This window comes from Neodiprion pinetum, chromosome 2, assembly GCF_021155775.2.
Source record: "Neodiprion pinetum isolate iyNeoPine1 chromosome 2, iyNeoPine1.2, whole genome shotgun sequence".
Classification (NCBI taxonomy): Eukaryota; Metazoa; Arthropoda; class Insecta; order Hymenoptera; family Diprionidae; genus Neodiprion; species Neodiprion pinetum.
In genome coordinates, this window is record NC_060233.1 from 11,848,421 (window position 1) to 11,873,482 (window position 25,062).

A 25,062-nucleotide genomic window follows, 5' to 3' on the forward strand; every position below is an offset into this window, starting at 1 on the left:
GCACCCTTGACGCACTCCGGAGCGGATGGTGACGGGGTCCGTGTACCCTTCGGACGTTCGCACACGGGTGGAGCAGCCGTTGTACATTTCTTCGACAATATTCCTCAACGGCGACGGGACTCCCGCTTCCTCAAAGGCGCGCCAGATCGCCTCGTGGGGGACCGAGCCGAACGCGTTCGACAAGTCCAGCCACGAGACGATCACTTGGCGCCCCGACCTGCGAGCGTCGGAAAGGACCTCCTGCAGCACGAAGTTGTGCTCGTAGCACCCCTCGCACGGCAGGAAGCCCTTCTGTTCCGGACTGAGCCGGTTGTTATAGACGGCCCAGGCAGTAAGCCGGTCAGCCAGCAGCGCGGCGAAGAGTTCGGGCGTGGTGTCACCCAGCGCGAGCGGCCTCCAGTTGGACAGGTCGTCGCGGTCACCCTTTTTGTGGATGAGCACCGTGTTCGACGACTTCCAGCTGGGGGGGACCGCCTCCAGACGACGGCAGGCGTTGAACGTCGCCGCCAGCAGACGACAGTCGGGGTCGGCCCTTCGGAGGTCACGGTAGGTGAGCCCGTCGGGACCCGGCGCAGAATTATTCATACGCCGGAGCCGACGGTCCACCTCTCGCTCCGTGAAAGGCCTAACCAGATCGTCGCTGCTGTTTTCGTCCGGAGGTGTGAGAGGTTCGGCCAGAGGGCGGCCCCCCAGGCTCTCCGCCGGAGCGTACATGTCCTCGAAGTGTTGACGGATCCGCTCCCTTGACACTTCACAGTGCTGGAGCGGGCCCGTCAACACCTCTTGGACAGCGCGCCGACGGTTCGCCCGAAAGAGCCGCTGGATCCTCGTAGCCTCTCTCACTCGATCCCCCCCCGCTGGAAGTGCCCCACGGCGCTCCCCACCGGGGCTCCCGCGATTCCCCGCCCGCCCGGACCCCCCGCGCGTGGCTTCCCCAGCCCTCCCTCCGCGCCGGCCCCCCGCACGACCGGCCGCCCTCTCCTCCCCCGCAGCCCCCGTTCTCGCTCCGGTGATTTGGAGGAACGTGGCGACTCGCGTCGCCAGCTCCTCCAGATCTTCCCAACTGGCAGCCGCTTCCGCCAAACCGATCAGTTGTTCCCGCTCACGCACCACGCCTTCCTCGTCGACACGATTACCAGCGTGGTGGATCATTGCGGACCGATCGGCCGGCCTCAGCGGCTGCCCCACCGGAGCCGGTGGCTGACGGGGTTGGTTGGACCGTCGCTGGCTCCTCGCAGGCGGACACCCGCGCCCAGAGGTCGCGGGCCTCCCGTCACCTGTGGCTCCTCCTGCCCGTTGTGCTCCGGTCCTCCGGATAGCACCTCCTCTAATTCTTCCTTGGCTCCGGGGCTCCATATCCGCGGAGCACGTGTCCGGCGTCCTTTGCCTAGAAATGGAAAAATTTGTATTATTGTTGTTATTGTTACTATTGTTGTTATTTTCGTTTCCACGTGCATGCGTGCCCGGCCTCGCATTAACCCTCGGGGCGCAAACACGGGAGCCTCGCCTTGTTCTGGCTGGCGGTCGCGTGATATTATTATTATTATTATTGTTATTATTGCTCTTGTTTGAGCTACTAGTACTCGCTGCGTCGCCTGGGGGCTCGAACACGGACGACGACCCCGATGATGATGTCGTGGACGGGGCTGGTGAAGACGGCGGGCTTCTCTCGGTGGACGCCGGGGCGGACCCGCGGGGATGTCGTCGGCGGGTCCGCTGGGGGACGACGCTCCACGGTTCCTTCGCTGGTGAGACCGCCCTCGACTCTGCTTCCGCGATGGAGGGGAGGGTCCTTGCCGCACGTGGCAGTGCGGCAGGTGGTCTCAAGGTGGTCGTGGTGACCCTCCCCCCTGCGAGGGGCCTTGAGGTGGTGATCGGCCCCCCGCACATCGTCGTCGTCGTCGTCGCCGTCGTCAGTGTGGCAGCCACCGCCGACGTGATCGGCTGTCCGCTTACCGACCCCGCTCTCCGGCTCCGGGTGTTGTGGGCCGGCGGGGCCGGCATCTCCCACGGTGGAGGGCTGCTTCCAGTGGGGCCGCCAGGGGGAAGTGATGTGGCCCTGGCGGCCGATCGCAGCCCTCTGCGTGCAGCCGGCACGCCGGACGATGGCTGCGTCGATGCGGTGGTGGCGCCCGCGGTGACGGCGGCGTATGTGGTAGCCGCCGTCCTCATCCTCCCCGGGAGCGTGGATGGTCGTGGGGGGCCTCTTCCGATGATGGTGGGCCCCGCCGCATTTGGAGATGGTGTTGCGGCGGGGCGCAGATGATTTGCCCCCCTCAGTCCCGGGGATGTCTGCAGTGGCCTGGGTGCGGTGCCTCTCCTGGTGGTGGTGGACGTTGGTGGTGGAGTCGGCTCGACCGGCACGCTGGCGGCTCTCCTCCTCCTCGTCAGGGGGCCCTCGTAGGTGGGAGGTCGGGCCCCCGGAGAGCCACGTTGACCCCCGCTGGTCCTCCGCACCCCGTCATTGGAGAGACGGGGTGCCTCTGGGGTCCTCCTGATTGCCGGCAGCCGACTGGTACTGCACCGCACTCCAGACCCGGTCGTCGTGGCGGACGCCACAGATGTTGTACGGGCGGTCTCGTCGCTCCTCCGTGGGTGGCTGATGGACTGCCGCGTCGTCCTCGACGTCCCACTGGTGGTGGCAGGGCGTGTGATGGTGGATGCCCTGCTCGAGCCCGCCGTCGCCGTCGTCGTCGTCGCTGTCCTCGTCGCCCGTGTCCGACCCACAGGCGCCGCAGCGCTGAAAAAGTTCAAAATAGGCCGCTCACGGCCCTCGTCTGCAGTACGCGGCTGCTGCGCCGCGGGTGCTTCGGACGCACCCCGACTACTCGTTGATGGCGCGGGATGGGCCCGCTCGTGGTGCAGCTTCACCGCCTTGAGGGGATACCCCCCCTCGCCGATGAAGCCACACTCACCGCAGCGGAACTTCATCCCGCGCTCCGGGTGGTATTTTCTCAAATGTTTTTTGTAGTCGGCGTGCGCCCTAAACGCCCCCACCGCCCATGTCCCCCTTCCCCTGCTACCCACAAAACAATCAGGGCAGCGGAACTCATCCGGGAACGGGAAGTCCACAAAGACTTCCATCACGCCGCTAAGCGAAGCCGCCGATTCAGCGGTGCCTTATGAAAAGAAGAAAGAAAGGGGAGATAGAAAAGGATTGGGGTAAAAGACGGGTTATCAAAGGAGATGAAAAGAAAAAGCGATAGTCGGTATTGCCTCTGTTACCTAAAGAGAGAGTCGGTAACAGAGGGGGAGGATAAGTTACCGACGGCCCGCAGTACCGACCTATGACTCGCGCCAATCGGTTCGGCTACTGACCGCCGGGGGGGCAGCACCAGCCTGTCGCACCTTTGGCAGGTCAGACGTGTTTCAGTCGTTCCCGACCTCGGGCAACGACAGACGTGGTGGTAGAAGGATCTCGAAGCTGTCGCCGAGGGAATAACTCGCGCTATTTCCTCAGAGAAACTTCGAGACTTACGTTAACTCTGGGCTGTTGAAGCCGGAGAGACCAACCCTCGTGCCGACGCACTTGCAGTCGGTCTTCCAGCAACTACAACCCGTTGAGTTTTAACGCGTTTAGGATGGGAGCGCAACCGAACACTGCAACTCACCGTCACAAGGGCACCAACAAGTGTTGGTGCGACGGCTCGCTACAGTGACGGAAACTAGGGGTGGGGTAAAGGATTAACCGGCCTAGTGCCGCGCGAGAACGGCTAAGTAAGGTCGCCTCGCAATCGGCACCGTATGGCCGGGGGAAAGAGACAGAAGAGAAACAGAAAGGCACCACTTACCTCTGACGGGTCCACCCACCGGCGCGATGTCCCGGGGAGTTCCGCTGCGTACTCTACGGGGGGACGAAGCGGGGGAGACGCACACACTCGCGGCACTACACTCGCGCACTTAAGCTACGTCCCGATCGCTTCCCGGCAAATTTTAAAACTAATAAATTAGCTAAAAATAAATAAATAAATTAATGAATAGTTAAAATCTAAAGTGCATATAAATAAAACTTAAATATACAGGTGTATAAATAAAATGTATATAAAAGTCGACAAATAATAAAAAATTATAAATAATAATCTAAAAAATTATAATAAATAATGATCAGCTAACCTATCCACTGATTCTTGGAAGTTGGCGGAGTGCTCTGATATTAATAGTCCTAGTGGGCCTGCTCCCTACGGTACTGCAATGCAGGGTTGACCCGCGGCGGAGCCGGAGCAAGCCCCTGACACTCCACCACCTTCCAAAAATCAGATTAATATACTGGCCCCCCAATGGGGAGCGTATCAGATATTAAGCTGATAAGAACAGATACTACACTTTGATCTTAGCCAAAAGGCCGAGAAGCGATGTGTTACACGTGTTTCAAAGCATTATTTAACTCTCTAGAAACGATACTTTTGTTGCGAGAGCGATGCGCTCTTCAGCGGTGGAAATCGGTACCGACCGGGCGGTCACCCCCCCCCCCCCCCCTCTTGGAGCCCAGCTCATTGTCACCTGTTACAACGCAATCTCACACTGTGTTCTAACGGTAAGTTAGATTCAATAATATGAAATGATTTCATATTTTGAAAAGTATCATGAAATATTTCGATGGAATACCAACGCATACCCGGATCTCATGAAAATCGCGTTACACCCCGAGTTAGACTCATCGATTCATCTGGCACAATTGCTTTTCATACTTGAAATCACACCTACTGCAACTTCAGTAAAATGAGGATTCTTTTAATAATATTTATTACACTACATAGAACAACGAAAAATTACAGAAAAACCAGAATCTTCAAGTTTGGAAATTTCATCAAAAATCTTGCCGAATAACATGTCTCATCATATTGAAAGAATATTTTGATCAAACTCTTTATTTATATTTATTCAATTGTCCAGAATATATTGAAGTATTGTAGAAGTTTTTTAGTGTTTTTTTATCCATCTTTGAATTTGATAGCATATTGTCTATATGTTGCAAAAAATCGTTATTTATTAGGCAGGTAATTTAAAGAAAGATGATAATGAAGCTCCAAGTAAAAGATAAAACTCAGGTTGCTAAAATTACAACTAAATGCACTAAATACGTGAAACGACGTGTTTTTATTTTTCATTTTCTGATCAACACCGATTTTTTGTATGTTATACAGATAAGTTTATTATAAGCTTATATTTCTATAATGGTTGTATTTAAACAGTCTGTATCAAATGAAGACTTTGTATTACTTGCATTTACCACGCGATGAATCACGTTCCACTTCTTCACTAAACTCGGCGAAAATGATGACACGAAATATTGCATAAGTTATGAAAGGACGGGGTCAAATATTCTAATGCAATGTATCACTTCTTACTCTACAGAGTTTCAATATTAGAATTCATAAATTAAGGTACAATATCTTCAGTGACAAATCTCATATTGCGATCATATTTTATCACAATACAATGCATGAATAGATGACACTGAAATTATATAGAGAATACAAATTCGAAAATTTCAGGTGACTTGAAAAATTAACGACTGAGCCAGGAATGGAACTTGGTGTCTGGAGATGCTTTGCCGCGCTATTGTAGCGCTACAAATACACAGCACACGAACCAAAACAAATTTCATTGTAGTCAGGCGGCTAGGTGATCTAGTGGAGTAAGGCTCCGGCAAAGCATCTCTAGACACCAGGTTCCATTCCTAGCTCCGTTGTTAATTTTTCAAGTCACCTGAAATTTTCGAATTTGTATTCTCTAACAATTTTTCTCGTATAAAAATATATATGACTTCTGCATATCATTCTAATGGTCGACTAGGTCTGGTCTAAATGACTTAATACAGGAGTGTAATGAATTACACTCTTAAACAAGCCACGAATACACACTGTCTCAAACTCTGCCTCTTGCGACAAAATCTGCAACTTCTGAAATTATATACAAAAGCTTAAGGAATCTAAACAATTTATCAGTTTACTAAAGCAGATTTTATGTTACCCAATTAGCCAATTCAATTGTATTATTTTTGATCATAATCAATCATGCAAGGTTGTAAAATTAAATATTTATGGAAGCCAGTGTGATAAATAAAAGGTGATATTGCTATACGCTACGGTTTATAATTCCAGTATAAACCACTTTCTTTACTTTTGAGATCGAAAATTGTAACTTATAAATATATTAAATTGAAAATATCTCAATGTGTCACAATATCAGAATATAATTAATGAAAAGTATTGATTTTTGGCTCAGACACCTCCTCTAACAGTATTATTTTTTAAATACCAATATCCTCTCGGATGCTTTATCTCTTCTTCAAAAACGTTTCTTCCTTATTTCTTTGACAAATTTGCAAAATTTGCTATGCATTATCAAGATTAAATTCTTTGAAGTTAACTCCAGTCCTTCTGCTATGTGATACGTGGATTCGTGACATCTGAAATGAGAAACATAAAATAGGGTATTTTATTAATACAATTGTTTGTAACTTTGTAGTCAGAGTGGATGAGAATGAGAATAATAATTGCTAATAATAAAGTTTTAAATGCAATACAAAATGCTATATGATTATAGCACACGTGTTGATATTTTCTTGATAAATACAGAAATAAATTATATAGCTTTACCTGTTTGTTTTTTTCCATGTTTTGATCAAGCATTTTTCTTGTGTTCGGAACAAAATTATCTTGTGTAACTCAACATTCTCAGGGTTTATTTGAGGGTGTCAACATCGTTGTGCACAATTTTAGCACCTCGCCTGACAAACTGAAAACAAAAGGAGTGAAACAAATCAGGAAAATGTTATGGTCATATAAGGGTTGAATATAAAGCCTGTTCACTATTTCTACGGAGATCTTGAAGTTCTTAGCGGGACTAATGGAAGTGAGTTTTAAACTAAACGGACGTAACATCTCACTAAAAACCAATGGACTGAAACAAGTAGAGAAAATTTTATAGTTAAATAATGAAACTATTTACTGTTCGTACGAAGAGCTTCAAGTTTTTTGTGCAACTTGTAAAGGTTAGAATAAAAATACTGTTTGCTATTCGGACAAAGAGGTTGACACTGGCCACTGTTATCGAAATATTCCTGAAATGTATCACCACCAGGCTAACGACTTTACATGTAACCTATTACACTGTATTAGTAAATTCGTTTACTCACGATCAGTAGCCGACGCGGTGCCTGCTCCTGGACCTCCTGGACCCAAATGTATTGTGAGGTTAATCGAAAACAACTAATCAACAGCTGCGTGCCTCCAGCCGGCTGCTTAAATGAACTATATACTACTACGATTTACTTCATATTGTTAGACTCTTGTTTTGTGAGTACCATTTTTTTTCTAAAAAATTTACAATTAGTTAATTCTATGCTGACGATATATCAATTACGTTGTATGTTAATCATGACGATAAACAAAAATATTGGTAGAAACACCGGTGTCCACGAAAGCATGGTGAATTGTCGTGGAGCATCCAGCTAGCCTGAGAGCATTTAGCTCTCCTATCTTTACCGACTGAGCAAACTCACCCTTTTTCTTCCTATATTAAATAAACACACGAACAGAAAGTGAGGGAGAATTTTTTCATGCAATATTGAGTTCGCTACGATAATTTCGTAAATAAAAGATGCTTTCACGATCATCTGGGTGCATGACCTACGGTGTAATGGTGTAAATCTGTATGAACCAAAAAGTCGTGAATAGGATGGCCTGACGATAAGCATCTGTAACCAGCCCCATAGTCCTCCCTAGGGACGCCCTCTTTTTGTATTGGTTTCATCGAACAAAATACTCATTGAATAGAAACGCACAACAGTGATTTCTGAAATTTCAAATATTCGCATAATCTCATGAAAGATTGTCGAAATTTCGAGGAGCAGCGTGTCAGCCTTACCAAAAGGAGTTTACGTATTGGCGAGCGTCAAGTGTTTGCGAAATCCGATTCTAACTTGTTAGATAATTTCGCACTGATAACATCGGAAATCTTGAACCACAAACGCTGTTGTCGTTAGTACTATGTTTGTCGTGATAGCGTATCTGTACTGTTACACATATGACATACATCCATTAGCATGTATTATGTAATCATGTACATTTATACTCCGGCATAATATGTAATTCAGACGAAGGAACGATATATTGTGGAGAAGACGCTTCGCTGACTACATCGGTCCGCATCGCAGATCACTCTGTTCGTAAATTCCGAAGTGTGGAACATCACGGTGAGCGAATAGTGAATCATAGCAACTGCAAACAACTCAAGTCCAAGCGTATAAAAGTTCTTGTATTGAGCTTATAACAGCAACAGTTTCTTAATTTGGTTGAGAATCAACGTAGTTAATTTTCCCAGTGACAGGATGAGCAGACAACGAGTTTTGGTGACGAGCAACGAAGTACCGCAGGCGGGCATTGACCTTCTAAAAACCAAGTGAGTGATTCCATGTGCTATTCATTACACGCAAACTGATGGCGCTGTGTTGTTAACTTCTTATGAAAGGCATTCGATCACTGCATGGAAAAATTATATCGGTGGTACCGGTTCATAGACTCTGCCGTCAGTGTAGGGTAACTTTACAGTGCAAGTTGCCAATAACAATAATTGTTTATTTTTACCGGTCCGGCCTACTCATTGGCTTTTTCTGGTAAAAATGTTAATATTGAAAATATTGATAAACAAAAAATTTAATTTTTTCTGTTTGAATGAAGAAATAAAAGACCGAACGAAAGAAATTGCCCAGCACTTGAGATATTCACTTTTTAAAAAAAAACTTGACATGTTTATCAAAATTTAAATACGTATTTAAGACAGAATGAATAATTGTCTTTACAATAACTTATTTGTAATAAAATTTCAAGCAAGCGGTTGACGCGAGTACGATTTTTAGGTTCTCGGAGGGTAGACGAGCCTCACCTGAAAATCGCACGATCAGCCTTAATCGCTTAAGTTTACCTGAGTGCACGATCGCCCTCTATCATTCTGTAAAGCGGGCGCAAAAACGTACTTTGCGCCCGCTTGCGATAATCTGCATGCATCCGCCTATTCGTTTTCGGGCGAGAAAAAGGCACTTTGCGCCCACTCTCCGTGCACGGAAGGGTATATTTTCAGTGCAGGCTGGACAAAAAATAGTTTGGGCATATTTGTTCTTTTTTCATTTCAACTCATGACTGGAGTCCGAACGTACACCACGCAACTTTGAACTACGTTCAGTACCGCTATCGCTACGCGGTTTTTAATCTTCGAATGTGTTTTTCATTAACTAATTGTAAATAAAATCCGATTTATCGTACACCATTTTCTTCCTTTCGAAAAGAAGAAGAAAACCATGTATGAGAAGGTGTGTTTATTAGCAATTGATTGGTTTTATGATCAAGAAAAGCCTGGGTGCGTTCGGACCCCAGTTATGCATTTGAAGGTAGAAAAATAAAGTCATGAGTTATAAGGATAATGGAAATGAAAAAATGTGACCTAATTACTTTTTAATACTCTATTGTATACTCTACTACTCTACTTTATGCACATATAAAAAGCAGACCTCTTTTTCCAATGAATCTTACCTCTTTTTTCTTAGGGTCTTAATCGGAACGAAAACGAACTGTTAATATAGGGAAAAGGTACGAGTGGTCCGCCACCCAGTGATTGGCCATTATTAAGCCAATTGTTGCCCACAGCTATTTTATCACGAAAATTAATCACCTGTCAACTTATTAAAAAAGTAATTGCCTTATAAACGTATTGATATAAATTAAGGAAATCACGTGTGTTATTACGTCAAAAATATGTGGTTGCTAAAACTGCTTAACAATAGCGATAAGTATGGATGAAATGGAAAAGTTTCCGGTTAATCTACAAGTTTCACGGTGACAGAAGTATATACTCTAATTCTGACAGAAAACAGTGAAAAAAAATATTGTAAAACAAGTGGACGACCATTAGCTCCTTCATCGTATTTGCCTTTTTCGAAACCACACAAATAACAGGAATTAAGAACCCATACACAACGTGATTTTACCATTTACGTGCGTTGAAACCACAGAAACAACAGGAAGAATGCCTAACCACAAATATATTTTTCATTATTCGTTAAAACCACACAAACAGCAGCTGTGTTCTTGCGATGATACGATCCGTTTTATAAAAATATATCAAAGTAATAATAATAATTATAATAATACATCGATTAAATGCTGAAACATATCTTCAAATAGCAATATCTGCAAATCTGTTCGATTTTTTTCAGATTTGATTTGACAATTCTACCAAGCCCAGTTAGTACACGCGAACAAGTACTTCAAGCACTTCCGGGCCACGACGCTATTTATCTCGCCAGCCATCATGTCGTGAACAAAGAATTACTGGATGTTGCAGGTAAATGTTGAATGAGAGCAATAATTTTTTTCGCTTGCACCTAAAAAAGTTTTACGTATTGAAAAATTCGGAGGAGACAATGTGTCTTGAATCCAGTTATAAAATATCGCTCTCGGTATTTGAACTCTTCCCAGACTTGATCCTGAAAGCATTTTGCAGTGACTTCAATTCACTACAGACGTGTCCGTTGAACGAAATTCGTAGCTCAAACAGTTTACAAATTATAGGCCTCGAAAATCAATTTTATTTAGAATATTTATAGGGAACTAAATTCTCTATAAAAACATACTTGGAGCAAAGTTCGTGTTTCAGTGGTTCACAAGTTATAATTCTTGATAATGAATTTTATGTAAAACATTTATCTTTAAAGATCTTTAGTGGCCAAAGTAATGACGTTATAACGAAAATTTCGTATCAATAAATACGGCTGACTGGTAACAATTTTAAATATCGATTCCGAGAGCATATTTTAAAATTGGATTTAAGAGTTATTCTTCCTTGAGGATTTTTGTTTGTTACTAAATATAATAAGTTATTCAGGTGGAAGCGAAAAAACATGTTGCTTCAAAACGATATAATTTGACTTATAGGTAACATATATTACGTATTTTCGGCTTCATACAAACTTTTCCGGCCGACTCGGCCTCCGTTATATACGTTATCTGATCTTATCGTGAAATCAAATTTCGTTGAAGCAATAAAAATCTATTGCTCCGATTAGATATTATATGGATTATGCAACCAGTCTGTAATATGCTTTTTCATAATTTCTTAATTAAAGCGACTATAGATTATGCGAACTGACATGACTATATTTACCAATCAACAAAATGGATTTCTTCCACGGGCATGAAATTATCTTGCCTCTTTGATTGATTGATATTGAAACTCAGGTTTTGATTTTCTTCAGGACCAAGGTTGAAAGTGGTGTCAACAGCATCTGCTGGATACGATCATTTGGACGTGCCTGAAATAAAACGGCGGGGTTTAAAAGTAGGTAACACTCCCCATGTTCTAACTGCTGCTGTTGCTGAGGTCGCTGTAATGTTGACGTTGAGCGCGGCCAGGCGAGCTTACGAGGGCCGTATCAAAATCATCGAGTAAATAATTCAACGTTTTGTTATATTACAATTTTAGCTTATGTATTTCATAACAAAGAATTTTTAAAATATGCATAGCTGCAAATACAATTACTTACATAGGTATGCACCTTAGGGTGGTCCTTAAAAAGGACATTTTGAATTTGTAATACCTCGTCCCCCAAATCGGACCAAATAATTCCCTAACATTTACAGATTTTCATCTGAACTCTAATCCGTGTCGCAAAAACGGTTGATTTTCCGATTTAATCCTTTTCAAGGGAACAATAAATCTGCCAAACAGATTTCGATAAAATTTGATATAACACGTTCCTCTTGGGTCGTTGATTACGAATCTAAACTCGAAATTTCCAAATTTAAAATGGCGGATCCAATATGGCAATATCATTTTTCTTTTGGGATGTTTGTCCGCCATGTTGATTTGCCTATTTCGACATTTGAAATTTCGAGTTAAAATTCGTAATCAGCGACCCGAGGAACCCCCCTACATCAAATTTCATCGAAATCCATTTGGCAGATTTACTGTTCCCTTGAAAAGGGTTAATCGAAGAAATCAACCTTCCGGCGGCACGGGTTGGAGTTGAGATAAGAAGCTGAAAAAATGAGAGAATTATTTTTGAATTATTTGCATCCGATTTAGGGGATGGAACAGTCGAACAATCGAAATTCAAAAATGACTTTTCTTAAGACCACCCTAAAATATCTGAGATCTTGTGAAGTTAATTTAACTTTAAGAGGGGCTGATTCTTATAATTATGCTAATTCAATGCGAAAGGGTGGTAGGAATTGCAGATGATGCATTGTTAGTATAAGCTGCAAGAAAATTCTAATTCATTGGGTGTATCATAATTATATTATTACTATTGTTTATCTTTCATTTTCAAGGTACTAGAACGAAATATTTTAATATTGGTTAATTTTTTCAGAAACAAGTGGGAGTCACGGCCGCAATGGATGTTGGGCCGTGATTTACGCGGTTCAACTGTAGGTATAGTAGGCTTGGGTAACATTGGACAAGCAATTGTGAAGCGACTGAAGCCATTCGAAGTGGGCCGATTCATTTATTCGGGCCACTCGAGAAAACAAGCCGGTAAATAAATTATTAATGAATATTACCTATGATATGAATAAACGTTCGGATCGAAATACACATGCAACGTTTCATATAATTGCAGGTGACGATCTTGGAGCTACGTTTGTATCGTTTGCTGATCTCCTCAAGGAAAGTGATTTCGTGATAGTTGCCACGCCGTTGAACAATGAAACTACGAATATGTTCAATGACAACACTTTTGCCCAGATGAAAAATACGGCGATACTGGTGAACGTAGGACGCGGACCTGTCGTCAATACAGATGCCCTCGTCAAAGCACTTCGAAATCATACAATTTTTGCTGCTGGATTGGATGTTATGAATCCAGAGCCACTCCCCAGTGACCATCCACTTTTAAGCCTGCCGAACGCAGGTCAGTATTTGAGCGATTTTTTACGTCGGGACCTCTCCTGGCAATAAAATATGTCCAGAAGGTTTCACATATTTGTACGAATTTACCCAGAATGGTTAATTTCTAACAGATCCTTACTTGTTTCTAAAAATCCTAAACCGGACCTAGTAATTTCTAGGAAAAGAAATAATTTTTTGCAAATATCGTATAGAAAAACATTGATGATTTAATATTTTTGAAAAATTTAGACAGTTCAATCTATTTTAAAATCCTTTTCAACTGTTTCATTTTTAATTTCTCTCAAAAATTCGTCTGTTTTTTGCATAACGCGATACGCCAGAGATACGATTTTTTTCAGGATTGTGACACATAGTGGAGTTCTGAGAAAACATGAGTTATCCATAGAAATTGGTCCGATTTTCACCTCTTAAAAATCAGTCGAGTTGATCATGCACAACGAGAAAGTAAAAAAATCGGAGTTTTATATTTGAGTTTTGGTAGAAAATGAAATTCCGCGTAAAGAATTTAGAAATTTTTTTTTAAAACTCTAGAATTTCTTGAATTTCCTCAAACATTATCAGGACAATTCAAACCTTTGCTAATTATGATTTGCCTGTTATTTTTTTATCAATGTCTTTGGGAATACAAGATGAAGAAAAACAAATGCAGAAACAAATTAATCACCCGAAGCCCACTTACGTTTTATTGAACTTTTTAGTTATAATCCCGCATTTGGGCAGTGCAACGGTGAAAACCCGCTCAGACATGGCTACAACAGCGGCGCAGAACGTGATCAACGGCTTGGAAGGAAAACCACTCGTCTATGAATTATAGTGGCAAACAGACTTTCAATAAAGTTTGCACCAACTGTGTAACCTGTTGCCTGATATATGTATCAAATATTTTCAAAGCAACTGAAATTTTACGGGGCTTTAATTTTTTATACATGTCTTCAAGATTCGTATTTCCACTTTACGTCATATTCAAGAATATATACCTAGCAATTATTATGTTTTATAGTATATTTCATATGAAGGTGTCAAGTCTGGGAATTTTTTTACCCAGGATATAAGCACATTGACATTCCAGTAACTTGTTTGTAGGTGTGTTATATCTCACGTTAATTCATACAGATGTGACTCCGTGATCAGTGTCTATTTTTATTTTATGAATGCGAAGTTATTTAGGAATACGAAAATATAAAGTGTGCGTATGACACGTGTTCACGAAATAATCAATTCAATTCTCCAATAATACATATACAGTATATATCATTTTTTGTTTTGTATGTATATTACATAATTATATAAGATTTATAGAATTAATTTACAACGATTTAAATCATAATATTTAGCCTTTGTTTTGCTAAAATTTGGTTCAATGTGTTTTACACATTCAATTACACAGTCGTCGTGACGTTTTAATTCCACGATTTCTTCAATTAGTTTATTAGTGCATCACAGGTGTCCATCAGGCTTCGGCAACAACGTTTTTAAGATTTTGTAAAATTGGATCAATTTTACTCTCTAGTGACAAGATGTGCCCGGTATCACAAATGTTGTTTGCAATAAAGCTTACGACCAATGGTAGCTTATTCATTTGAACAACCTGTTGAACATATCATTGATCACACATAAATCCATGTATTTACACACTTATAACTGTTTCTGACAACATGGTAAATAATTGTAACTAGAGGTAAAAATTTACAAGAAATTTGCACAATAATTAATTAATTTTACAATTATATAATATAGTTGAAATACAATAAATGCTAGTTCCCTTTAATGTGTATGGGGCATTATTTTTCAAATCTGATAAGGTTTTGATAATTTTTTAGTTTCAAAATTTTTTATAAATCCAGTTTTACCTCTTGACAGAAGTGCTGATGATTCTTTTGAAGCTGCATTCTCAATTTGTTTTCTAATATAGAATTTTTGAAACATTTTCCATCTAAATTTTGCAAATGAATGAAATTTAAAAACTAAATGAGATGTTTAAAAAAGGTAAAACATATCTTTTTTCCTCTTGAGTGATGGATTCATTGATAAAATATTTCATAATTATATCTCATAATTTCGTTTTACCATTTTCCTTATAGTTCCGTTCTACTTTTTCGCATAAAGCCAATTATGATTATGGGTCGATGAATTGTTATATTTCTACTATCTATTCAGAAGAGATTTTTTTAAAAATCAATTTCTTGTCAGGTGAAAGAAAGATTGATTTCATCAAGTTTGTAATCAATCGGACGCTACTATAGGAATACTTGTTCATACGGAAAAGATTTTTTTCTTATGAATGTGGAAGAAATTGTTTTTATAACTTTCATTCAAACGACTAAAACATCGTAATATAAATTTCTCACCAAATGAAAAAATGAATTTTAATTAGGAAAATTTGACGTTACATTAAAAAAAATTAATAATTTAAGAACAAATTGAGATGAAAAGATCAAACTAAATCATCAACAAGCCTTGTAATAGGTAATATGAGATTTCAAAAAATGAAGCGTACCAAGAATTCGACCTTAAAATCTTATCAAATTTGAAAAATAATATGCCATATAGAATTAGTTTCATATCATTATATGTTTAAACAATGTACTCTTCAGAAAAGGTTGCATGTAAAAGTGGAATAACTGAACTCCAAACAGTCTTCCAGAATTACGGTGCTCTTATTATCAATGGTTCATAACTTACTTGATAACTGCTGTATATGCTAATAATGGTTTTATTCTTTCCTAGATCTAATTTGCTCCCTTGATCAGTGGCCATTCCAAATGTAGAAAGGAAGCTTGCCCGCATTGCTAATTCTGGGGCTTTTTCATCTGACACTGATATGACAGGAACACCATCACGATCCGTGATCAAAATACTGTGTAAGCCATCAACGCTGTTCAATAGCTGATATAAAAATTTCTTCAATTCCTGAAACTGAATCACAAATTGATTTGTGTATGCTAGAAAAATACAGATCGCGAATATACATGTCTATATTGCTTCGAATTTTTGAGCTGACTTCTATTGCAATTCCAATAAAGAGTGAGTTCTATTTTGAAAAACATAACCTCGATTATAGTTACTTTCACTTGGCTTCGAAACGCTAGCTAACGGTCACATATGATTACAGCATAAACTTCAAAAAACAAACTCACCACGTTCATTTTCGAATGCAGAACCTGTATTCAGTTTTCAGTATTTTTATTGCATTCCAAATTTTTATTGAATTTGAACAAAGAATACTCCGTTCTGTGACTAAGAGTTGACACTTCACACAGCCGCGTCAGCCACGGGGCGCCGATATATTTCTATTTATGGTTTGACAGGGTTACAATCCTACCCTACCGATCGAGTTATTTTTGTCCTACCCGCATTTAGCTGTGAATTTAAAAGGTAGTGTACGTCAAAGAGAATTATCTTTGGTGTACGTAAAAATACTGTATTATAAGTGATATGACATGTTATTCACTCCTTGTTACCAAACTTATACAAGCGAACTGTAAGCGCGCGCATTGCTCAACATGCCTAAAACAGAGACAGAGCCAGTCATACTCAAGAAGTGCAAAAGAGATAAAAAGATTGCTACCGGGGCCGGGAGCTGATTTTGATACGCACCCGCAGTAAGCTAAAGTGTGTGGCGTATCAACCTCAGAGAATTACTCTATGGCGTCAACTTGGTGTAAAGCGTCGTTCACGCAGTCAACAATTATAATAAATAATTGGTTTTCGATAAAACAGCGAGAATGAAGAGCAGAGCATTGATGTTCATGGACTGAGATTGGGTGATAAAATTATTATTCCGTTGAATATAATATTAATAATTCCGCTCTTCGTGTATTAAATAGAGGTACAACAGAAAGCTCTAGCCCAAAAGAGAACGGAATGGCAACACTTGAGGATAAAATTTTGGGTGAAAAATTACAATATTACTGCAGTAGTTCAAGTGAAGACGAGGGGCAAGACTCAGCGGATTCTGAAGATGAACAAAAGTCGCAGAAACCGTGCGACGCGACAGCGTCAAGGTCTGAGCAACTGCCTGAGTGTGCAAAGTGGGACGGAACTTCAAGCAACACAGGGCCGAAAGGGGTCTTAGGCGACTGGCAGCGGTTTAAACAAATAGAGGCAGAGAAGAAAGTCGAACAGGAGAAGGAGAGGATCGAGCTGCTGAAGAAGTTGAGTTTGACTTGCAGGAGTGCTCTTGACGAGGAAAAAGATAATCTTGAGGAAACCGATCCAGAGTTGGCAGATTTGATGAACGACGAATTTTTACTCAATTATCAGAAGCAAAAAATGATGGAAATGCTCACTCGGGCTGAAAAATTAAGATTTGGCCGGCTATTCAACTTGGTAACTGCTGATCAATTTCTGGAGGCCATCGACAACGAACATGAATCTGTTACCATCGTTATTCATATTTATGAACCTGACATAGAAGGATGTGAGACTATGAATGGCTGTTTACTTTCACTGGCCGTCGAATATCCCAGCGTTAAATTTTGCAAAATTCAAGGTGAGATGGTGAAAGAATTCCAAACTTCTATAAAAAAACATTGCAGTTGCTAATGCTGAATTATTTTTAGGCTCCGCCGCAGGCTTAAGTAGGCACTTCAAAAAGGAGGGAGTTCCAGCACTGCTTGTTTATAAAAACAAACAGGTCATAGGTAATTTTGTTCGTGTCACAGATCACCTTGGAGTTGACTTTTATTCCTCTGATGTTGAACATTTTTTAATCGAGCATGGAATGATAAGTGACAGAAACTGTATTCCATCAATTGTTTCTACTAAGGGAAATGCAGATTCTGACAGCGACTAGAAAAATGAACGAAATAGAGACTGGAGATTATATGTGGTAAAAATGTATTTAATATTTATAGTAACTATACTTATATGAACTATGTAACAATAAACCTGAAGCTACTGTATATTTTATCTATGCTGTTCGTAAGTATGACGATTGGTTTTCTTGTCATTTACATAGAGTGAATTATCTGTAAATGAATGGTTCTTTGATCCAATGGCGTTGACTGAAAAGTTGGTAAAGATGTTGCATAGATTTGGTTTTCTGAAAACTAAACTTTTCCAATCATAACATAACTAGTAATAAATTGCTCTTTTTGCAACCAACTGATTTGCATAAATTTTGCCATTGAAATTATACGTGTATCAGTAATGCAAAAATTTTAATTGACACGAAAGAATACAAAATCGGACTCTCGTGAATAGCGGAAAATTGGGCAACGCAATGAACCCAATGAATAAAAAAGGTGGAAGATGTTCTTGGGAATTTTCAGTGTTGACAAGCATTGGTTGGCAGCAGGTTTTGCAACTCGCATTGAGAAGGGTTTTAGAAAGCTTTGGAACGCACAACTCATTTCAAACTGTCTAAAGTCCCAACGCACACCTTTGGATAAATCCAAAATTAGGCTCGAGACTATCGCGAAAATGTTGCTAGACGCACAGTTAGTAGATTGAGTTACCAAATACCGATTAAGCATTGAAATGCATTGGACAATTCATTCAATCACTTGTTTCAGATAAACCAGGGAAGAGTCATAATTTAAGAATAAATTAACTAATTGTACGGCACTCTCAACTTTTGTAAATGCTTACTGTTGCGCCACGAAGTAATGGCGCTTTTCATTGGCTACACTTGCGGATGCGCACTGATTACGGTTCTTCTAGTATCTCGTTTCAACTATTGGTTGAAAACAGTGGAATCTCACTCAGTGCGCGCACCGGCAGTCGGCACGCTCGATTGTAATTTTTTGATCCGCAGGTCTTTCCGAAACATAACCTATTGCACGATGAACGTTATTTGATATTTAAAGATAATCTGAGTTCACTCTGGTTTGGATGTTGTTTTCATGGTATAGAAATTAATAAATATATAAAAATGATACCGACAACCCGACGCATATCGGAATCCCTACTTCGAAGAAGTGGGATCCTGTGCACCACTTTACAAGACAGGTAGAGTATAATATCTCTATTATATACTTTTATATTGTAATAAGGTAATCGACACACATTATTCATATTTATTCACTTATTATAACCTATGGTCAATTTTGTATTCCTATATATCCTACAAATATTTTATTGTAACAGGTGTAAGTGTGAGGTGAGTTTAATCAACAACAGGTAAAGTTTTATAAAAATTATTGAATGTAATAATTTTATGAATTGATTTCTAATACATTACGCGTTATTTTTTATTTTTCAGATATCTTAGAATTGGAGCTTATTTAGCACAACCTTTGCGGGGAAAAAAAGATGACTCGACTACAATCACATCTTTGTTCAAACCAGTTCCCGTCAAGTCGAACCCAGATGATATTAACGTGGGAGTTGAACTTAGTGGGGCTCTCAACAAAGCTGACCTCCTGAAAGTGCTCAATCAATTCTATCAAAGAAAAGAGATCAAGGTGCTCGCCATGGAACACGGATTGGACAGTAAGTACTTAAGGTGCTTCAACTCGTTATTTCAGTTTTCTCAACTTCCCGCTTTGGTATTTTTATAGAAAAAGGAAAGTTTTTATAATTACCCTGAAAATGAAAAGTTGTGTTTTCACTATATTTCTACTATTTAAGGCCTGGAGAATCTTCTCTGATCACTTTCAGGTGGACATCTCGATTTGAGTGTATGATCGTTTTTTGGTGGCAATTACTGAAAGATTAGATTTTATTATTTTGGCCTTAATTGATTCAGTTTTGCTTGACTCAGAACTGACTAGAATTTGAACTTAATTCTTGTGGTATCTCAAAAACGTCTAGATGCAGATGAAACTTGCTTCATGGGTTTAGCTTTATTAATGTAAAGCTGATTAGATTTTTACTAAAATCAGTTAAGCCTTTAAAGTTATTTTCAAAATTATAAACCATGTAGTCTGAAATTTTTATCTTCATCGATAGTGGGAGTAGCTGGAAGTTCTGAGATTGATCCTCTCAAGTTGAGTAGATTTCCCTGCTTGTTTCCACCCATTTTATCGCTGTAAATTACATTCAATAAACATTGTCCTACAAAAGCCAATGTAAATGCTTCTGTTGTTTGTTTCCTCCCTACTTTTGGTTCATTGCTCTTAGTTTTTCTGCATTATTTTGGAGACTGCACACACAAATATGAACGTCTTGCAGGTTACTTACAACATCAAACCTTCATCAGTTTTCGACGCTACTGCTTAGATGCTGAAACCTTGCCGGCAGACTTGCATGTTGTAATAAGCGACATAATGCAAGGAGCCGGGCATGTCGATGACATATTTCCGTACTTTATGCGTCATGCGAAACAGACTTTTCCCCATATTGAATGTATGGATGATCTCAAGAAAATAAGCGATCTACGCACACCTGCTAACTGGTATGAATAAAACAGTGGAAATATTTGCTTCTGTATTTTGAATAGAGCTTCATATTTATAACCAGAAATATGCGCAAATTAAATAACTATCATTTTGCAGGTACCCGTTAGCGAGAGCTAAGACAAGAAAAATTATATTTCATGCTGGACCAACGAATAGTGGTAAAACTTACCACGCGCTACAGAGGTTCATGACTGCAAAAAGTGGATTATATTGTGGGCCGCTGAAGTTGTTGGCTGCAGAAGTGTTCAATAAAAGCAACACTAACGTGAGGATTCAGTAATTCATTAGAACTGTTTTTGAAAATCTTGCAAATGTTCTTCATTGTTTTGAACGTTATCGCAATACTCTGTTTATACTGCATCTTTTTCCAGGGTACCCCATGCGACTTAATTACCGGAGAAGAGAAAAATTTTGCGAAAGGTGCAGACAACCCTTCAAATCACATATCTTGCACAGTCGAAATGGCCAACACAAACGCTGCATGTAAGGTTATATCCTTTGATTCAATTATTCATTACATATTATGTTTAAGTATAAAAAAAAAAAGGAAACGAATGGAATAAAATTAATTTATTTTAGGTGAGGTTGCCGTCATAGATGAAATCCAATTGATGAAAGATCCAGGTAGAGGCTGGGCATGGACTAGAGCTTTGCTAGGACTGCCAGCCGATGAAATTCACCTTTGCGGAGAAGCTGCTGCGATAGACTTAGTCAGTATATATTTCAAAATTCGTTGAAAAATCAATGAATTTGATGGCCAACGATTCATAAATTTACATGGGTGAGATATGCTGTCCGAATCACTAATGATTGCTATATGTTAGGTCCGCTCCATATGTATCACAACTGGAGAGGATGTTGAGGTACGGAGATATAAACGTCTGACTCCGTTGGAAGTCGAAGAGTCTGCACTGAAATCACTGGACAATGTAGTTGCAGGAGACTGTATAGTTTGCTTTAGTAAAAATGAAATATATTCTGTGTCTCGTAGCATCGAATCTCGTGGTATTGAAGTGGCAGTTATATATGGAAGCCTTCCACCAGGAACAAAACTAGCTCAAGCAGCAAAATTCAATGACATCAATAACCCATGTAAAGTTTTAATTGCTACTGATGCTATCGGGATGGGTTTGAATTTGTTAGTATCGTTCTTTTTTTTTAAATCGTAATTTTTCCAATGATAAAGGCGAACTCAAATAGCATGTGTGGAAAAAAATTTTCGATGTTTAATCATTCGCGTTTTTTTACACATATTTCATTTGGCAGGAGTATACGAAGGATAATATTCTACTCTTTGATGAAGCCGACTATCAATGAAAAGGGCGAAAAAGAAATTGACACGATACCTGTGTCCTCTGCTCTGCAAATAGCTGGACGAGCCGGGCGTTATGGTACACAATGGGAGAAAGTAAATCATTTTTAAAAATTCGGTGTTCAATTCTATCACGCTTATTCGACTTCCCGGAGTTGTAGTTGCTTTGTTGTTTCAGGGATATGTAACAACTTTTAGACCAGATGATCTATCCAAGCTGCAACACTTGCTTTCACAAGAACCAGAAGTCCTTACTCAAGCTGGTTTACATCCAACCGCTGATCAAATAGAACTATATGCTTACTACCTGCCTGATTCTACTCTGTCTAATCTAATGGTGATTGTTTCAATACATCATAATATATTTAGGAATCAGCAGATTTGCATCGAGTCCGTAAATTGTACTCTTTTTTCAGACTTACAATTAATTATTAATCGTTCTTTCCTATTGCAGGATATTTTCGTATCGCTATCTATAGTGGACAACTCTTTATACTTCATGTGCAATCTAGACGATTTCAAATTTCTTGCTGATATAATTCAGCACATCCCGCTACCATTGCGCGCACGATACGTATTTTGTTGTGCGCCGATAAATAGGAAAATACCATTTGTGTGCACAATGTTCTTGAAAGTAAGCTGATCATGCTCAACCAATCTATTCTAATAATATCACATATTCTACTACATTAGTCACGCTCAAAAAGTTCAATTGAAACTGATTAACAACATTTAAGTCAGAAAGATTCCAAATTGTGTATCTGTAATTTCTGATCAAGTACAAACGTGCTGTACTGTCTAAATTGAATGCTAGGACAAGTCAACAAAAATCATTTAGAAAATCTCCAGCAGCTTTATGTGCGGCAATGACGGTGAATACGAATGAAATAACATCTCTACTGTGTACTATAAATGAATATGACCATGTTCGAATAAGAAAAGCTAAGATATCAACCATCAGACAAAAAGATTTATAATCAGAACGCTCAAGATGTTCAAACTTTGGTATTTTCGAATTGATTCTTATTCTTTGAGCTTACTGTGTTTGCCATAGAGCTTTGAGGGTACATTGAAAAAAAAAATTCATAAACAGTTGTGCTTATAGTGGATAATGTTTGTGCAGCACAGCACAATAGATGTTTCTCAACAATTATATTTGCACGTTGTAATTATACTATAATATAAGATTCAGTGAATGTTTTTAACAATTTGTGGAGGTCTAGTCAGCGAGCAAAATGAGCCCAAAAATATTAAAATCGGCTAAAAAACACAACAGTTTAGGAATTTCCAATGTTCTGATTATAAAACCTTTTCTCAAATTGTTAATACTTTATCTTAGTGATACGAATTTACTGAAAATCATTTTTATCTCATATTAGGGATATTGTTGTGATCGTGTTCGCTATCATTGGCACAAAGAAAAACACCGTTGAAGATTGTTGGAGCGATTTTTTTTTCTTTCCGAACCTTTAATTTAGACGATATGGTTCATTCATTCTTTAATTCAATTGGGATCCAAAATTTTGCCTCGGTCTTAGTTAAAAAAGAAAAAAATTATGCAAATATCAATGGGCAGTAAACTTTGTCCAAATGAGTTTTTTTCTTTATACGAAGTCGTCAAATAATAAAATATACGTAAAAAAAGAACAATAATATCAAATACGACACGGTTAACATTGCGCAATTTTTCTGCTACTGGATAGCGTCTAAATATTTTGGATCCCAATAAATATTGTTTGCCTAAAAAAATACGTATTTGAACATAATTTTGATATTTGATTTTGTATAGTTCGCTCGACAATACAGTAAAAATGAAACGTTGACGTTTGACTGGCTTTGTCAAAACATCGGTTGGCCAGTCGCCGCACCAAGAACAATCATAGATTTGGTTCATTTAGAAGCAGTATTTGATGTCTTAGATCTCTACCTTTGGTTCAGGTGAGAAATTATTTTGAGTTCAGCCATTAGAATTAGATAGGTATTACAAATTCAGTTGAATTCAAAAATGCCTAAGCATCAGATTCACGGTATTTGTTTTCTTATTTGCTGCTAGTTATCGATTCATGGACCTCTTGCCTGATGGAGATATTGTGCGAGATACTCAGAAGGAGTTGGATGCAGTTATACAAGAAGGCATAGTTCAACTAACACAGCTTTTAAAGACCTCAGAGTCAGGTTTGTTGAAGACATTACATATTAAAATTTCTGGTAAATTGTGCCATGCCATGTTCCAACATTATCAAATCATTTTCAGGTTCAAACAATGGTGCTGTGTTAGCTCCTGACGAAGATCACTTTGCACTGAACACCCAGAAGAACAAATACTTCAGAGGTTATTTTATTTGTTACAATGTACATTATTTTTTGTTAACTGGCCTGTTGATAACCTTGCTTCCATTATTTTCAACCTATAGATTCTAGAAGTGTCACAGCCAAGACTTTGGGACAAGGTAAATTAACGGAAAGATTACTGGCACAAGGACTTCTTACTCCAAGCATGTTGAACGAATTGCGGAGAGAATGGAATCAGGTATGAACAGTGTTCATTGAAGCTCGCCAATAGAAAAACTTGATGCTAACAATGTCAAATTCAGTTATAGTTTTGAAATGATCTCGCAAGAACTTAGACCTAACAAATTGTATTTATCAGTTCCTAAAGATATCTGTTCCGTCCAAATAATTTCAGCCAAATACTTTTTAGTAACATTTGTCCAAAAAAAGTTAGTCAAATCAGTATTTGCAGTTGTTAAAATTCAAATTTCTTTTTTTTTTTTAATTTAACCAACATTTTTGTCATTCCTTAGTTTTATTTTTTGTATAGTTTACCGATGACAATGAATCAAGTCGTCCAAAAAAAACCGGACGGAAACGTAAACTGAAATGAAGTGTTCCTGTTCATTGCCGAAATTTCTCCACAATTCAAGAGCCAATCGTAAGTACAATGAATAAGAATTTGTAGTGTAAATGATGGTACGAAAGATTTCTGTTTCATTTTTGTACAATGTATGGCAGTAAACTACTACGTATGTGTAAATTAAAGTAATCATTAATTCACAAAGAACATTTTCTTTTCAGTGATTTTAATGAAAGAATTAAAATTGATTAAGAATTTATAATTTTATGCGACATCAAATTTATACTCCATTCTTTGAAACTGTTATATTAATCCTTTTATGTGTAGTTCACATATGATATGAAATGTATCACAGCATAAAATGTGATATGCTGTATAGATGTATAATTTAATTTGTATGAAAAATAGAAAAAGTTTACTTTGTCAAAATGTTTTAAGTATCCGTTATAATACCATTACAAGAATAATTCGTTTCGAAATAGATATGTTATAAAACGGTTTAATTGAAATTTGCAGAAGATTAAACGAAAATAAATGTCTCTTTTGGCATTAAAGTAACTATTAATTTTGATGCAAAAAGCTCATGATTCGTCTGTTGCAAAGTTTTGGAATTTTTCTTCAAATAGGTAGGAGCAATTTTGTGC

The 25,062-nt window shown here is 39.4% G+C and overlaps 5 protein-coding genes, 1 long non-coding RNA gene and 1 other non-coding gene across 12 annotated transcripts; 3 read left to right on the plus strand and 4 right to left on the minus strand.

Moving 5' to 3' along the window:
• Nucleotides 1–977: 977 nt before the first annotated feature.
• LOC138190511 (mucin-5AC-like) lies at nt 978–4,171 on the minus strand. Its single transcript, XM_069133981.1, has 2 exons — nt 1,578–4,171; nt 978–1,387 (listed from the first exon to the last, which is right to left on the minus strand). The coding sequence occupies exons 1-2, from the start codon at nt 3,082–3,084 to the stop codon at nt 1,173–1,175; spliced, it is 1,722 nt and encodes a 573-aa protein (XP_068990082.1). The 5' UTR covers nt 3,085–4,171; the 3' UTR covers nt 978–1,172.
• Nucleotides 4,161–4,354, minus strand: LOC124213471 (U2 spliceosomal RNA). Its single transcript, XR_006881883.1, has one exon. It is a non-coding gene; the product is annotated as a U2 spliceosomal RNA (small nuclear RNA).
• LOC124212636 (glyoxylate reductase/hydroxypyruvate reductase) lies at nt 4,339–14,478 on the plus strand. Of its 3 annotated transcripts, XM_046612899.2 has the most exons (9): nt 4,339–4,534; nt 7,148–7,301; nt 8,102–8,200; nt 8,329–8,406; nt 10,217–10,344; nt 11,255–11,444; nt 12,371–12,534; nt 12,620–12,910; nt 13,608–14,478. In XM_046612899.2, the coding sequence occupies exons 4-9, from the start codon at nt 8,336–8,338 to the stop codon at nt 13,721–13,723; spliced, it is 960 nt and encodes a 319-aa protein (XP_046468855.1). In that variant the 5' UTR covers nt 4,339–4,534; nt 7,148–7,301; nt 8,102–8,200; nt 8,329–8,335; the 3' UTR covers nt 13,724–14,478. The 3 variants fall into 3 exon arrangements, with proteins under 3 accessions (XP_046468855.1, XP_046468856.1, XP_046468857.1); XM_046612900.2 differs by lacking the exon at nt 7,148–7,301; XM_046612901.2 differs by lacking the exons at nt 4,339–4,534; nt 7,148–7,301 and having other exon boundaries at nt 7,693–8,200; nt 8,335–8,406.
• Nucleotides 4,909–8,438, minus strand: LOC138190512 (uncharacterized). Its single transcript, XR_011176524.1, has 4 exons — nt 7,873–8,438; nt 7,142–7,800; nt 6,603–6,741; nt 4,909–6,412 (listed from the first exon to the last, which is right to left on the minus strand). It is a non-coding gene; the product is annotated as an uncharacterized lncRNA (long non-coding RNA).
• On the minus strand, nt 14,112–16,350 carry Lamtor3 (Late endosomal/lysosomal adaptor, MAPK and MTOR activator 3). The gene is made up of 3 exons (XM_046612915.2): nt 16,047–16,350; nt 15,592–15,825; nt 14,112–14,497 (listed from the first exon to the last, which is right to left on the minus strand). Exons 1-3 carry the CDS (start codon nt 16,053–16,055, stop codon nt 14,360–14,362), a joined length of 381 nt encoding a protein of 126 aa, XP_046468871.1. The 5' UTR covers nt 16,056–16,350; the 3' UTR covers nt 14,112–14,359.
• A 172-nt stretch (nt 16,351–16,522) lies between these two features.
• On the plus strand, nt 16,523–17,820 carry LOC124212638 (phosducin-like protein). Its single transcript, XM_046612903.2, has 2 exons — nt 16,523–17,401; nt 17,472–17,820. Exons 1-2 carry the CDS (start codon nt 16,774–16,776, stop codon nt 17,702–17,704), a joined length of 861 nt encoding a protein of 286 aa, XP_046468859.1. The 5' UTR covers nt 16,523–16,773; the 3' UTR covers nt 17,705–17,820.
• Nucleotides 17,821–17,919: 99 nt separating this feature from the next.
• Suv3 (Suv3 helicase) lies at nt 17,920–24,958 on the plus strand. Of its 4 annotated transcripts, XM_046612893.2 has the most exons (17): nt 17,920–18,861; nt 19,000–19,032; nt 19,115–19,344; nt 20,026–20,248; nt 20,349–20,517; nt 20,624–20,735; nt 20,832–20,962; nt 21,077–21,390; nt 21,519–21,660; nt 21,743–21,901; nt 22,019–22,198; nt 23,354–23,502; nt 23,618–23,739; nt 23,819–23,896; nt 23,979–24,094; nt 24,386–24,496; nt 24,640–24,958. In XM_046612893.2, exons 1-16 carry the CDS (start codon nt 18,785–18,787, stop codon nt 24,446–24,448), a joined length of 2,298 nt encoding a protein of 765 aa, XP_046468849.1. In that variant the 5' UTR covers nt 17,920–18,784; the 3' UTR covers nt 24,449–24,496; nt 24,640–24,958. The 4 variants fall into 4 exon arrangements, with proteins under 4 accessions (XP_046468849.1, XP_068990079.1, XP_046468850.1 ...); XM_069133978.1 differs by lacking the exon at nt 24,640–24,958 and having other exon boundaries at nt 24,386–24,633; XM_046612895.2 differs by lacking the exon at nt 24,640–24,958 and having other exon boundaries at nt 18,576–18,861; nt 19,000–19,012; nt 24,386–24,633.
• The last annotated feature ends 104 nt before the right edge of the window (nt 24,959–25,062 follow it).

What these genes read in the sequence shown, in the direction of transcription:
- LOC138190511 (XM_069133981.1), bottom strand. Translation starts at nt 3,084, where the DNA reads ATGGAAGTCTTTGTGGACTTCCCGTTCCCGGATGAGTTCCGCTGCCCT. An exon ending in AGGCGACGCAGCGAGTACTA is followed by an intron (nt 1,388 to 1,577) that starts GTAGCTCAAACA and finishes TTCCATTTCTAG; the next exon opens with GCAAAGGACGCCGGACACGT.
- LOC124212636 (XM_046612899.2), top strand. Translation starts at nt 8,336, where the DNA reads ATGAGCAGACAACGAGTTTTGGTGACGAGCAACGAAGTACCGCAGGCG. An exon ending in ATTGACCTTCTAAAAACCAA is followed by an intron (nt 8,407 to 10,216) that starts GTGAGTGATTCC and finishes GATTTTTTTCAG; the next exon opens with ATTTGATTTGACAATTCTAC. An exon ending in AGAATTACTGGATGTTGCAG is followed by an intron (nt 10,345 to 11,254) that starts GTAAATGTTGAA and finishes GATTTTCTTCAG; the next exon opens with GACCAAGGTTGAAAGTGGTG.
- Lamtor3 (XM_046612915.2), bottom strand. An exon ending in GCATATACAGCAGTTATCAA is followed by an intron (nt 14,498 to 15,591) that starts GTAAGTTATGAA and finishes TATGTTCAACAG; the next exon opens with GTTGTTCAAATGAATAAGCT.
- LOC124212638 (XM_046612903.2), top strand. Translation starts at nt 16,774, where the DNA reads ATGGCAACACTTGAGGATAAAATTTTGGGTGAAAAATTACAATATTAC. An exon ending in TAAATTTTGCAAAATTCAAG is followed by an intron (nt 17,402 to 17,471) that starts GTGAGATGGTGA and finishes AATTATTTTTAG; the next exon opens with GCTCCGCCGCAGGCTTAAGT.
- Suv3 (XM_046612893.2), top strand. Translation starts at nt 18,785, where the DNA reads ATGATACCGACAACCCGACGCATATCGGAATCCCTACTTCGAAGAAGT. An exon ending in CTACTCTGTCTAATCTAATG is followed by an intron (nt 21,902 to 22,018) that starts GTGATTGTTTCA and finishes TTCCTATTGCAG; the next exon opens with GATATTTTCGTATCGCTATC. An exon ending in TGCGGAGAGAATGGAATCAG is followed by an intron (nt 24,095 to 24,385) that starts GTATGAACAGTG and finishes TTTTTTGTATAG; the next exon opens with TTTACCGATGACAATGAATC.